The sequence below is a fragment of the Homarus americanus genome, unplaced genomic scaffold (assembly GCF_018991925.1).
Source record: "Homarus americanus isolate GMGI-L3 unplaced genomic scaffold, GMGI_Hamer_2.0 scaffold50564, whole genome shotgun sequence".
NCBI lineage: Eukaryota > Metazoa > Arthropoda > Malacostraca > Decapoda > Nephropidae > Homarus > Homarus americanus.
The window spans coordinates 1,919,527-1,934,685 of NW_024715014.1; the positions used below are offsets into that span (position 1 = coordinate 1,919,527).

At 43.2% G+C, this 15,159-nt stretch overlaps 1 protein-coding gene across 1 annotated transcript in view; it reads right to left on the bottom strand.

The window, feature by feature from the left end:
* Positions 1 to 4,445: 4,445 nt before the first annotated feature.
* LOC121854250 (soluble scavenger receptor cysteine-rich domain-containing protein SSC5D-like) overlaps positions 4,446 to 15,159 on the bottom strand; it is a 15,146-nt gene continuing 4,432 nt past the window's right edge. Inside the window, exons 4-5 of the mRNA XM_042348790.1 lie at positions 9,019 to 9,043; positions 4,446 to 4,461 (exon numbers count right to left, since the gene is read on the bottom strand). Coding sequence (XP_042204724.1) covers positions 4,446 to 4,461; positions 9,019 to 9,043 — 41 coding nt within the window. The remainder of the gene's footprint in view (positions 4,462 to 9,018; positions 9,044 to 15,159) is intronic.

Consider the following 15,159-nt stretch of genomic DNA (forward strand, 5'->3'; position numbering starts at 1 on the left):
GTGGGTGTGAGTGAGTGGGTGGGAGAGAGTGGTGGGTGGGTGGGGAATGTGAGTGGGTGGAGGTGAGTGGGTGGGTGGTGGGAGTGGGTGGGGAGGGGGTGAGTGGGTGGAGGTGGGTGGGGTGGGTGGGTGGGGATGTGGTGGGTGGGAGAGTGAGTGGGTGGGTGGGAATGTGAGGTAGGGTGGTGGGAGAAAATGAGTGCGTGGGATAAGGGCGACTTGAGTGGGAATGTGAGGTGGGGGTGGAATTAGATTGGGAGAGTGGGTGGGAATATGAGGAGGGAAAGAGTATTATTATTGTGTGTTTATCATTATCGTACTTATCATCATCATCATCATCATCATCATCATCATCATCATTCACCGAGTCATTTCACCTTCCTACATAAAACCAGTTCATTTTGTCCCTAAAACACCAGGAAAAATACCATAAAAACACAACATAAAACACAGCATAAAACAAACGAAGGCGACTCGCAGCCTCAGATTTTGGAAAATTACAGGTTTTTATGCATGTTTGGCAGAGTGAGTAAAACCTGCTGAGCCGGACAAAAACCATTTGTGTGGGTTTTTTTTATGAGAGTACAGGGTGTGTGTGTGTGTGTGTGTGTGTGTGTGTGTGTGTGTGTGTGTGTGTGTGTGTGTGTGTGTGTGTGTGTGTGTGTGTGTGTGTGGGGAGAGACCTACTGGCAGTACTGTGACATCCCAGAGGTGAGGGGGAGGGAGGGGGAGGTTAGGGGGGAGAGGGGTAGGGGAGGAGGGACGAGGAAGGAAGAAAGGGAAAGATGGTGAGGAGGGAGGAAGGGGATAGGAGGTATATGAGGGGAGGGTGAGGGGAGTGAGGGTAAGAGGAGGGAGGAAGGGGAAGGGAAGAAGGAGAAAGGATGGAGGTGAAGGGAACAGTGGTGGAGAGGACCATCAACCCCTCCATCTCTCCCTTTTCTCAGCTATCCCTCCCTTCATCTATCCTTCCCTCCTTTTTTCTAATCCCCTTCCTTCCCCCTCCCTCCTCCTCCTCCCTCTCCTATCCCTCCCTCCTCCCTCCCTCCCCTCCTCCCTCCCTCCCTCCCTCCCTCCCCTCCCCTCCTGCTGTGTGTAAACTCCATGTTACATCAACATAATTCATTTAAGAATTTTAAATTTGTATGGTGGAAAATGAATAATACTTACAACAAGTGTGTGTGTGTGTGTGTGTGTGTGTGTGTGTGTGTGTGTGTGTACACAATAATAATAATAATTAACGGTTTATTGAAAGTTCTGCAGTCCAAGGCTGAAAATATACATTGGACATAAATGACTTATTACATACATTGGTGGTTTAACAAAAGCCTTCATTAGAGAAAGGTAAGGAACATACAGTGAAATACGGAACAATGTGAGGTGTTAGCAACTGGTAGTGTAGTAATTCCCCACAGATGGTGTTAATGAGGGATAGTAACTCCCTCCCAGATGGTGTTAGGAGGGACCTCACGTGGTGGTAGTAGTAGTTCCCTCACAGATGGTGTTATGAGGGGCCTCACGTGGTGTAGTAATTCCCTCACAGATGGTGTTATGAGGGGCCTCACGTGTGTGTAGTAATTCCCCAGATGGTGTTATGGGGGCCTCACGTGGTGTAGTAATTCCCTCACAGATGGTGTTATGAGGGCCTCACGTGTGTGTGTAGTAATTCCCTCACAGATGGTGTGAGACGTGGTAGTAATTCCTCACAGATGGTGTTATGAGGGCCTCACGTGGTGTAGTAATTCACAGATGGTGTTATGAGGCCTCAGATTCCTCAATGGTGTTATGACGGGTGTAGTAATTCCTCAATGTGGTGTTATGAGGGCTCCTGGTGTAGTAATTCTCACAGATGGTGTGTTATGAGGCCTCACGTGGTGTAGTAGTGTGGTCTAGTGGTTCCTATCGTAGACGGATTAACACATCGCTGGTTGTTGGGTCTCACGGGCCGTTATCACTGGGTACCTGGGACCTCACTGTGTGAAGGTTAACTTGGGTACCACTGTTACTGTTGAGTTGTTCTCACTGACTTAAGCACTGTTCACCACTGTTCACCTCTGTTTAACACTGGTTCCATTCCTTCCTAAATGAAATGGTAACTTCTCATGAATTGTTGATATTCCGGGGAGGAGGGTTCAGGGGAGGGAGTTGGTATGGGCCAATCTACAGTTGACCTGGTTGCCCTGAGAGGAGCGCCAGGTACGTCTTGACCTCTGGTGTGTGTGTGTGTGTGTGTGTGTGTGTGTGTGTGTGTGTGTGTGTGTGTGTGTGTGTTGTGTAAAAGCGTTCCAAACAAGACGTGCATACATAAAGAAACACACACATGTCTATACACAAACCCTTAGGAAGAGAAAGAGAGAGAGAGAGAAGAGAGTGAAGAGAGAGAGAGAGAGAGAGAGAGAGAGGCGGCTGTCAACAACAACTAATAACAGGTGAACAAGACAATACCTTAACCACCTTAATTAACCCTTTGGTGGCAACAGGTCATAAACTATGTTGTGTAGCCCTCAAAGGACCCCAGAGGACCCCCATAACCCCCAGAGGCCCCCAGAGTACCCCAGGCCACCCAGAGGACTCCCATATCCCCCAGAGGACTCCTAGATCCCCCAGAGAACCCCCATGGGAACCCTCAGAACGCCCTAGAGGACCCCAGAGCACCCCAGAGCACCCCAGAGCACCCCAGAGAACCCAAAAGGACCCCCAGAGATCCCCCAGAACCGCCCAGATCTCCCCCGTAAAGGACCTCTTCAATGCCCTCCCTCAAACAGCAGTTCAATCACCTCGCTCATAACACCTCTTGTGTATCAATCCTCACTCTGCCGCTTGTACTTGATCAGTTTGTATGTATGTATGTATGTATGTATGTATGTATGTATGTATGTTTCTTTGTCATCATCATAATCTTGTTTAGGTTATTTCTTATCTCATGGGACACACACACACACACACACACACACACACACACACAAACTGGGAACCCAAACAAAGGGGCTTTTCAGGCGTTCTGATTGGAGGACGTGACCTCTTCTCAAGCCGGGATAAAGGCTGGAGTGACCGGAATAGTGGGATGCTCTCTGTTGATACTGTGATTGGTGGAGGAAGGAGGGTGGGGGGGGAAGGAGGAGGGGGAGGGGGAAGAAGGGGAAGTAAATAAAAGAAAGAAGATAGGGGAAAAGAAGTGGGGATCTTAGCCAACAGAAGAAGGAGGCAGGTACAAGGAGAAAGGAGGTGGGGGGTGGAGGTAAGGAAAGAGGAGGGAGGAAAGAATGGGGGGAGAGAGGAAAGGAGGGAGAGAGTTAGGAAAGAAGGAAGGGGGGAGGAAAGGACGGAGGGAAGGAGAAAGGATATGCTCTTGTGGAGAGATAGTGTAGAGAGAGATGGAGTGAGAGAAAGAGGGACGAGGTAGAGAAGGAGGGAGGAAAAAATTAAGGGAAAAGAGAAGTAGGGAAAGAAGAGAAGGAAAAAGAGAGAGAATAAGGGATAAAGGGAGGAAGATAGAGAGAAAGAGAGAGTAAAAAAATATATAAAAAGGACATCAAAACACATACTACTTCAAAACAGAAGCCATTTATTAGCAGGTAAAGTAAAAAGTCAGGTAACTTACTGAGGGATAATTACCGCAGTTATTTAATCACCTTTTTCCCTCTCCCTCAACACTGAGTCAAGAAGTTGCACAATTAAGCTTCATTAAGTCGCCATTAAGAAGCCATTATTGGGAGAGCTGAAGGTAAACAAATACTCTACCTCTCCCCTACACTCTCACTCTCTCTGTGGCTCAACTCTCCCTTATATAACATTACAAGGAGAGGGGTAGGGGAAGCTTGGAAGGTTAGGTTAGAGAGAGTGAGGGAGGGAGGGTTACTTCCATACATACTACTTTGATGTCACTCAGAACTACCGAGGGATCCCGCTGCTGTCCATAGCTGGCAAGATTATCGCCCTAGGCCTCCTTAGCAGACTTCTTCCTGAGGCGGAAAACTTCCTCCCAGAATCTCAATGTGGCTTTAGACCATCACGTGGCACCACTGACATGATCTTTGCTGCCCGCCAGATACAGAAAGAGTGCAGAGAACAGCGTCGTGACCTGTACATGGCCTTTATCGACCTTACCAAGGCCTTCGACTCGGTCAACAGGGAAGCCCTCTGGCGGACCATCAGCTTTTTTGGCTCCCACCAAAATTCGTTGCCATTGTGAGGCAACTCCGCGGTGTCATGAACGGCAGAGTCCTGCACAATAGCACCCAGTCTGAGCTATTCCCCATCCAAACTCTCTTTTCCATGTTCTTGGCTGCCTTCTTTACTCGTGCCGGTGCCAGTTTAGCCGGCGGGGTGGACATCCAGTACCGGATGAAGGGACTTATCAACATTAGACGACTCCAGACTGAAATAAAGGTGTCGGCAGCTTCCATTACTGAATTTCAGTAAGCAGACGACCTGACACTTGTCGCTCACAATGAACGCCACCTACAGGAGTTCCTGAACACCTACGCAGATGTGTATGCACACTTCGGCCTTGAGGTGAATATAAATAAGACTCAGATTCTCTTTTAGCCTGCCCTTAGTTCAATCACACCTCCACCATTCATCCAGCTGAACGGTACTACACTCTCTAAAGTTACCCACTTTCAGTATCTTGGCTCCCACCTGTCCACCACCGAGGACATCGATGAAGAGATTCAACATCGGATCAGATATACATCTCAAGCCTTTGGCAGACTCCGTACCCGTGTCTTCGGCTGTAGGGAGCTGAAATTATCTACAAAGTTGCACGTATATCGAGCAGTGGTCCTCCCCACCCTGCTCTATGGCAGCGAGACATGGGTCACATACAGGAGGCACCTCAAGGCACTTGAAAACTTTCACCAACGTAGTCTACGATCCATCCTCCGAGTTCGCTTGGAATACAAGAGAACAAATGACAGTATTCTCGGTGACATGAACTGTAGGAGCATCGAGGCTACCATTATCCATGAACAACTACGTTGGACTGGCCATGTTACCAACATGGACGACCGTAGACTGCCAAAGCAGCTACTTTACGGTCACCTGTGAGACGATTACTCCACACCCTAACGCTTGGAGGAGCACTTCACGAGAAGGTGTCAATACTTTCGAGTTAGCCCGACTGGAAACCGAGGAACACAAGCGCCAACGCCGGAAAGACGCTTCTGCCGCCCCTCCCGCACTAGATATAGCCCTCCACATGTGCAACATCTGTGGACGGCACTGACGGTCCTGTATCAGCCTCTTTAGTCACCTCAGAGCTCACCAACGTTGGTGACATCCTTAATAGCTCATATCATTGTATCATAGCTGGATGATCGTCATACTCGATCGGAATGACAGCTAAGTAGTAGTGTGTGGGTGTGGTGGCTACTGATGGTTAGAGACAGACAGACAGATCAATAACCAATGAGATTATATTAACATACAACTCACAAATGTCACAACTGATGGTATAAAAAACAACATTAAAATCTACAACATAACGACCAGTATTTACGAGCCCAAATTGTTAACAAAATTCAATCGCGGTTTGTATAACATTTCTGAATGAATTAATAATTACGTGAATGTCATTGTTATTGGTCATCCATACACGTAATTTGGATTTTAAAGTGATTTTTTTTATTAATTAATTTTCCCGGTGATCTAACGGTATGATGTTGCCATAGTCTGTTCAGGTTATTATTTTTGTTGCTGTTGTTGTAATAATTGTTGTTGTTTTGTTATTATTATTGTTATTGTTGTTGTTATTGTTGTTTGTTGTTATTGTTGTTGTTATTATTGTTGTTGTTATTGTTGTTGTCTTTGGTGTTCTTTTATTAATATTTTTATTATTATTATTATTGGAAATATTTCATCTTTTTATGCATCTGTTATTGTTGTTATTATTATTATTATTATTATTATTATTATTATTATTATTATTATTATTATTATTATTATTATTATTATTATTATAAGAGATATTCCCATCTTGTCAATATCTATTATTTTATATTTCCCTAATGTCTGGGTCGTGTGTGTGTGTGTGTGTGTGTGTGTGTGTGTGTGTGTGTGTGTGTGTGTGTGTGTGTGTGTTCTAAAAATATCAGTGCTGTAAAAAGAGTAAAATATTTGGGTGTGTTGAAAGTCACTTCTTTGGCAGCGCACTGGGTCTACGTCAGGCTGCACTGAGGGCCAGCCGAGCGTGAGAGAGAGAGAGAGAGAGAGAGAGAGAACACAGGTGCTTACACACCTACGATACGTCACTAGATGAGCCAACATCAGTCTCGGATTACCCTAAAGGGAGAGTGTGTGGGGGTGGGGAGAAAGGAGGGGGGGGTGTGAGAGGGGAGTGAGGAGAGAGGAGTTTATATATGAGGAAATGAATTTATTACCAGGAAGAAGGAAAGAGAATGAGGAGGTGAGGGAAAACAGTGTTTGAGACATGTGGACAAAAGAGAGAGAGAGAGAGAGAGGGAGAGAGAGAGTGGGATTTACGTAACATGAGGGAGGAAATCAAACATAAATAGTGAGAAGGGAGAGAATAAAGGAAGGGAAGGAGGGAGGGGAGAAGGAGGGAGCATGGAATGAAGGTGGGAGGGAAAGAAAGACAGAAAAAGAGGAAAGGAGGGGAGGAGGGAGAAAGGAAAGGAGAGAGTTAGTGGAAGGGGGGGAGGAGAAAGAGGAAAGGAAGAGGGAGGGGGGATAGAGGGAGGGAGATACGGAGGGAGAGAGAGAGCGATGGAGGTAAGGGGAGAGAAAGAGAAGCAGAGAGACGGAGAGAGACATGGGAGAGGAAGATAGAGGCAGGTGTAGGCAGGGAGAAACGGGGGAGAGGTAGGGAAAGTTTTATATAAACATTGAGGCTGGCAGGGAAATTTTGTAGGCTGTATAGAGCAAGTTAGGGAATTTTTGGGTGGAGAAAATCCCTAGACCAAACAGACGAATATTTAAGGCAATTTGTAGGAGTAAGGGGAAAAAAATGAGAGGTTTTTCACGTTCAATGAAAATATGGAAGGAGGGAGAGACAGACAGACAAACAGACAGACAAACAGGCGAAATATAGACAGAAGAAAGAGAGAGAGAGAAAGCGGAGGGTAGGGGGGTGGGGTTCAGTATTAAGAGGAGAAAAGAAGGGGGGAGGCGTAGGAGGTGAAACATTCTTTTGTGTTAAATCCTTGTTAGAGTACTGCCATCTAAAATATTTAATATACACACACACACACACACGCACACACACACACACACACACACACACACACACACACACACACACACACACACACACACACACACACACACAGACACACACACACACACACACACAGGTGAAAGGTCACCAGTACACGTAATCCCTTAACTTACAGAGAATCTGTTTGATTAGGAAGTGAGTAATGATTAAGGTGTGAGCCCAGGTGATGAGGGGTGAGTGGGATTAGGTATAAGGGAGGTGTAGCTAGGTGTGAACAGGTGTAAGATAGGTGTAAGGGGTGTAAGGCTGGTGTAACAGGTGTAAGGCAGGTATAAACAGGTGTAAGGCAGGTGTAACAGGTGTAAGGCAGGTATAAACAGGTGTAAGGCAGGTGTAACAGGTGTAAGGCAGGTATAAACAGGTGTAAGACAGGTATAAACAGGTGCAAGGCAGGTATAAGGTAGGTATAAACAGGCGTGAGGCAGGTTTAAGTAGGGCGTAGACAGGTGTAAGGCAGGTGTAAGGCAGGTGTAAGGCAGGTGTTGGTAGATTTAGTGAGGAAATTTGACACAGGCTGGAGGTGTCTCTCTCTCTCTCTCTCTCTCTCTCTCTCTCCGTGCTCTTCAGATAATCCTCCATCCAACCTTAAAAATTTACTTAAGGAAGGAAAACAAACAATCAATCAAACAAACAAACAAACAAACAAACAAACAAACAAACACCGTTGCACATGACCTCAACATCAACAGAAAAAAAAACGCAATAATAAAAAAAAAAAATGAACAGGAATTCTAAACAGATAATTGTGTTTGACAGTTAACAATTTGTTCTACTGTAAATGTGTGTGTGTGTGTGTGTGTGTGTGTGTGTGTGTGTGTGTGTGTGTGTGTGTGCTTTTGTTTATCCAGTAATAATAATCATAATAATAATAATTAATAAAGCGAGGCGGTGTTTTAATTGTTCGTTTAGCTGACAGGTATTATTATGACCTCGTAATACATACATACATACATACATACATACATACATACATACATACATACATTCATTATTATATCTGTTGCCTTTGTGTGTGTGTTTTTGTGGATGAATGAACACAAAAGGTCAGGTTGTGGTGGTGGTGGTCTCAAAAATAACAAAGTCAGAGGTGGAAGGTTCTTGTCGCCTCAAAAATCCAACATCTTCTAACATTTATCACAACCCAACACCGCTTCTGACGTCATACGATGCGGACTAATAATGTACGAGTAATGGTAGTGACGTAATTCAAATAGACCAATAGTGTACGAGATTGGGTGATGACGTAATATAGACTGACCAATAGTTTACGACTGTTATTGGTGACGTAGTACAGTCGATTCAATAATTAATATATGAGTACAAGTAGTGACGTAATACAGGCTCACCAATAGTAAATCGTGTACAGGTGGTGACGTAATACAGGCTCACCAATAGTAAACCGTGTACAGGTGGTGACGTAATACAGACTGACCAATAATACACGAATAGTGATAATGCCCACACGGTATCCACCATTAACATTAAAATTTGTAACCCATGGTAAAATTCTAATAATTCTTCGAAGTAAAAAAAAAATGGAAATATAAAGTAAGAAAAAAATATCTTAAAGAAGTAAGAATAATTATTATTATATTATGTTTAAATCCTCTAAAACAGTGGTCCCCAACCTTAATACACTAGTCAGCCGCAGGTGTACTTAGCCAACATAAGTCGTCAGCATTACGTTCCACAGAATTGAATATAAAATCATAAATGCAGGACTATATTTTATTGCCAGAATTTTTTTTATAATTACCAGCGATATTTAAGACTAAACATACCTTTCATTTTCAGCATCTGCATATTCTGCAGTGAAACAATAAGTCACTAGTCTAGTTAAATATTATGTAAAGAAATTAGGGAAACAACTTTTAGCACTTACAAGGTATGGAAATATAGAACTGTCTTCGAGCAGTACAAGATAACGGTTTAATAACGATTCGCTCCTGAAATACAAACATACAGGGGAAATTGTTTTATAAAGTACTATTATATCCTGCAGTATACAGTACAATACTGAAAAATAAAATAAATAATATATATATATATATATATATATATATATATATATATATATATATATATATATATATATATATATATATATATATATATATATATATATATATGTGTGAGTGTGTGTGTGTCTTTGGTAAAAAAAATCCTCTAAGTGTTATATTCAAGTAAAATAAAGTTTGCTTTTTGTGCAGAAAAATAAAGACTTAAATTCCAAACTCAAATAAACAGAACAATACCAGAACTAATGTGAGGGTTGAGACTGTATGTGATTTGCAATTTCAGAAAAAGTTGGTTCAAAGTGTTAGAGCAGCAGCCTTGACACGTTGTGTGGTGTGGCTGCTTGTGAGCTGAGAACGGTAGTTGTTCTTCACAAAAGTAAGCACACTGAATGTCCGCTCATAGCAGTATGTTGATCCAAACATCGACAGAATGATGTAAGCTACTCTTTTTAACGTTGACTGATGGTATGTACTGTGCTGCACATGCTTCCAAAACTCCAACACTGACTCTGACATTTTGTGAGCGCGTCTCATGACGTCAGTGTTCAGTAAGTCAAGGAGTTCCATTTGTGCATCAACAAGACTTGCTTCGTCGACTTAAGGCTGACAGTTGCCGAGCTCGTCCGCTTCCAACAGAAATGGGTTTGGTGTGACGAAGAACAATGTTCTTTTACTTTGAAACTCAGCAAACTGATCTGTGAACTCCTTCTACAACTGCTGAAGGCATTTTACCCATTTGTTCGAGTTTGTCGGCCGCCAAGTGATTTTTCTGGGTCTTACAAAGTGTGTCAAATTAGGTGTTGGTTGCACCAGGTTGTGTTCAAACAGCCTCATCCTACAGACAAATGCGGTAGTTGAGTGATACAAGTCACAGATAGCTTTATTCTTGCTTTTTATTTTCACCCAAAATATAAAGAATAATGACATTCTTACCGGCCACATAGCCCGAAATTTAGACGTGACTCAGCAAAAATGGGGGTTGCAGACTCCTGCTCAAAAATAATATTACAAAGTTGAAAGTTTGAAAAAATATGAACACACAAAAATTCCTTACCCTGAAAGCCGAAATTCTTGAGCTTGTTAAAAGAAAAAGAGAAAATGAAAGAATATTGAAGAGAAAAAAATTGGAGACGTTGACTAGGAAAGGTTAACAATGGAGGAACTAATTCAGTAGTTAAACATAAACGAGAATTGGACAACAGGGGAAGGAAGAGAACTTGATGAGAGAGGTGGAGGAGGCCAGAGAGGGAGGGGAGAAGAGGGTGAGAGAGAGAGGGGGGAAGGGAGAGGTTTGGTTAGGTTAGGTTAGGTTAGGGGTAAGCCACCCTGGCCCAAACCAAACGTCCTATATTCAATCATAACAGTGGGTGTGTAGTGAAGGTGATCTAAGTTAAACAACAGAGGTGTTGTACAAATATTCTATTATGGTAAGTTTGTTACTGGATATATTTGCTTTTGTGTACAGTACCGTTCACAGTCCGAACAAAAACTTGTATTTTATTCTGTAGATATAAAATGCTTGAGTATATGAACCATTTATAAACGTAACCTGATATAATTTACAATAACACATTAATAACACATGCACTGACAATAGAAAGGAGACATCTTACAGAATCAAAAACACATTACAACCTGGAACTAACTAACATAAGCCTCCTTACCCTTTAATGCACAAACTCCTTTACATTCATATCAGAATTGCATCGACTTCCTCAGTGCATGTTGAGTCTCTTATCTGATGCCTTGACTCATGTAAACACCGTTTTTGCCGCACCTGATCCATCTTCACTCGACATCAAATTATCTTCACCTACTTATCCAATCAGTGTTGACAGTAAATTGGATCATACCCGAGCGCTTCCATAACACGTGTAGATTACGTCAGCTTTTGTTTTGGTTGTGTATATAAAGCTGGGGGTGTTTGGGGACTGTTCTAAGTAACAAACACACACACACACACACATATACACGCACAGACAGATTAAGATCTCCTTCACTGACCTCCTTCGCCCTCCCACAGCCCAACTCTATTCCCTTCTCCCAAGATATCAGTGCCTGTAAATTTCCCCCTCCTCATTATGCCCCCCTCCCCATATCCCCTCCTCACCATGTCCCCCCCATATCCCTCCTCATGTCCCCCCATCCCTCCTCACCATGTCCCCCCATATCCCTCCACCATGTCCCCCCCATCCCTCCTCACCATGTCCCCCCATATCCCCTCCTCACCATGTCCCCCTCCCCATCCCCCCTCACCATGTCCCCCCATATCCTCCTCCCTACTTAATGCACAAAGGCGGAATATACCATACAAAAAACTCAGATCAAATAACAATGACCCTAAATGGATAAATAATTACTTAAAGAATATTACTGGACAAGGGAAGGCTATAGGTAGGAGAATAAATCGTGGTGAAGTTTATCTCCGAGATTATTATAAGGTTTTGGCTAGTATGGTTAAGACCGAGATAAGAAAAGCAAAGAGGAATGATAAACTGAAGGTAGCAAGGGAGGCGAAGTCAAACCCCAAGGGATTCTTCCAAATGTATGAAACTAAAACACGAAAAAAGATTGGACCAATACAGTCAGATACTGGGGAGCTAATGGAAAATTGAGAAATAATCTGAACAGATAATTTTCAACGGCTTTCACCACTAGAAATTTAAACATGATACCCGAGGCACCGACTATATACAGAGATTGTGAAGAAAATAGATTAAGCGAGATAGGAGTGACTAGTAACGATGTTAGTAAACAAATAGACAAGCTAAAGCCTAATAAGTGACCAGGTTCCCGATGAGATATTTGCCAGAGTACTAAAGGAATGTAAGGAAGAGCTTAGTATGCCCTTAGCAAAGTTGTTTAACATGTCACTAAAAACGGGTGTCGTACCAGACTACTGGAGGATAGCGAATGTAATACCGATTTTGAAGACGGGAGATAGATCACTATCCTCTAACTACTGTCCAGACAGATTAACATCAATTGTAGGTAAATTGCTGGAAGCAATAATTTCAAAATCTACGCCTTCTGATCTACTCCTTCTGAACCAAGCCTTCTGAACCAAGCCTTCTGATCCTCGCCTTCTGGTCCACGCCTTCTGGTCCACGCCTTCTGGTCCACGCCTTCTGGTAACGTGGTAAGCAGTACCACCACCGTCCTCCTGGTAGTAGAAATGGTCTAAATTATATATAATGGGTGCTGTTGAGGACAAACACCCATTGTAATGTGGCCAGGTAATGCATGGTCAGGTAACACATGGCCAGGTAACACATGGCCAGGTAACGCATTGTCAGGGAGCGCTCACTGTTACGTCATCACACAGGAAGGATAAACAAGTTTGATTTCCTGACACTCACTCAGACAGTAATTAATATTTTCTTATACTATTGACATTTGAGTTCAGTTATGATAAGTTAACAAGAGAAAGTATTTTATGAGCTTTGTTTTCACGCATCAGTTACGGTTTGTGCCTGTTGAGTGTACAACCCGACTTATTAATGTGTTAAGTTGTGAGTTGCAGGAGTTTATGAACATCATGTGTGCGTGCGTGCGTGCGTGCACGCACAGAGTGGTGTAATGCATCGAGTGTGGCAGCATTTCGTTAGTGTTAAAGTGCAGGCACTGCTTACTTCCTCTCGCTCTCAGCTACCGCCGTTGGCTAGCCCTCGTGGCGAACAGGGAAGCAACTTGCATAAGTCTTCCCTGCCAGTACACAGCCTCTTCACTATCAAGACTCCTGATGTGCTTCCTCGTGGCTAGGTTGTGCTCCTTGGTGACTTCAATTCCAGAGATGGCAGAGATGTTGACATTTGGCAGGGAATAATAGGGAGAAATGGACTAGGCAAGTATAATCCCAACGGCCTACTCCTCCTCAGCAGGTGTGCTGCACACAACCTCACTATCACCAATACCTTTTTATGCAGGCCGACAAGTTCAAGGGATCGTGGCAACACCCACGATCCAAACACTGGCATCTCATTGACTACATCATTCTCAGAGAAAGAGATAGTCGAGATGTCCTCATCACCCGAGCCAAGCGTGGCTCAGACCACTGCGATACTGATCATCTGTCCGTCAGAACCAAACTCTCACTTCACAGCGCCCCAAAACGGGCCTCCAGAAGAGGTTTTAACACTAAGCGTCTGGAGGGTCCAGCAGTAGCACATGCTTTCAGAGAGCTGCTCGAACGTGGGCTGATAAACAACCCGACGACAAACAACCCAAATCCCAGTACTAAATGGGGTATTCTTGACACTGTCATGATAAAAACCTGTAGAGAGACCCTCGAGAATCGAAAGAATACACCAGGACTGGTTTGAAGAAAATAACCCGGAAATCAATATACTCATCAGTGACAAATGTGGTGCTTTAACCGACTTGCAGAATAACCCTCGGTCTCGGACAAAAGCCGTTACCTTCTGCAAGAAGAAAACGGTGGCCCAACGCGAACTTAGCAAACTAAAGAGCGACTGGTTTAAAAATAAAACATGTGAAAAGCAAAAACTTGCAGTTCAACAAAATTCGTGAATTTTTCAATTCCACTAAAACATTTTATTGGCCAATAACACATGGCACAGCTTCCCTCTGCTCATCCGAAGATAATTCTCTAAGACGAAGAAGGCATCTTTCAGCACTGGAAAGAGCACTACCATTCTGGATGTCCCTTGGCATCCAGAGCTGACCCACCTCAGCTGTCCTCCATCCCTGGATGAGGTAGCTACTGCCATCAAACAGATGAAAAATTACAATGCCTCAGGGCCTCTACTTACTAGCCGTCTCCACTCTCTCCTGGAGAATAAAAAGGAGGAAATCCCCCCCAAGCTCTTAAAGACGCCTCCATTGTCAATATTTATAAGAACAAGAGAGACCGGTCAGACTGTCCGTTGAACTTATCAGACAAAAGCGAAACAGAAATATATAAACGAAATCATATGTAAAAAGTCAATGGAAGTAATTTTGCATTTTATTTTTACTTCGCAGATTTGGGTTTGTTTAGATGGAATGACCCGTCCAAATTAAGTTATCATTGTTGAGTAGAAATAACGAAAATTACAAGAATAATATTACGTAAGTCTCTCTCTCTCTCTCTCTCTCTCTCTCTCTCTCTCTCTCTCTCTCTCTGCTACATTCTTTAAGTTAAACTACCATATACAGATTGACTAACAGCCAATCACTACGTAGACAATAAAAAACAGACATAAACAATCACAATCCCACTTCACGATCCTCAGTATATCCAAACCAATCACATGATATTATGAACTTACCCAAACTATATATTATACGATTCTTACACCTGATAATAAACCTAAATCACAGACAGACAGACATGCAGACAGACAGACATAAACAGTGTTCCATCTGCCCAGACATAAACACGTATCCAAATTGCCACATCACTTCAAAGGCTCAGTAATGCTAATAATTCTTCTGTTGTTATTCAATTTGTATTTACTGACTAAATAAACTATTATAATTACAATAACCAATTAGAAATCATTATCAGGTACTGTGTAAACATCACCTGCAGAACTAATTAACAGGTAGGAAGGAAGAGAGGTACTGAACGTGATCAACAACAGAACCTCTTTCATAGTACAGGAGCCATAAGAGTATACCGGAAAACATTCTCAGTTATAGGCAAGAATCCGTATCTATAGGGAGGAATCTGAATCTATAGGGAAAAATCCTAACTTAACCTAACCTAACCCAGACCTCACTTACCGCACCTGCTAGTATACCCAGACCTCACTTACCGCACCTGCTAGTATACCCAGACCTCACTTACCGCACCTGCTAGTATACCCAGACCTCACTTACCGCACCCGCTAGTATACCCAGACCTCACTTACCGCACCTGCTAGTATACCCAGACCTCACTTACCGCACCTGCTAGTATAC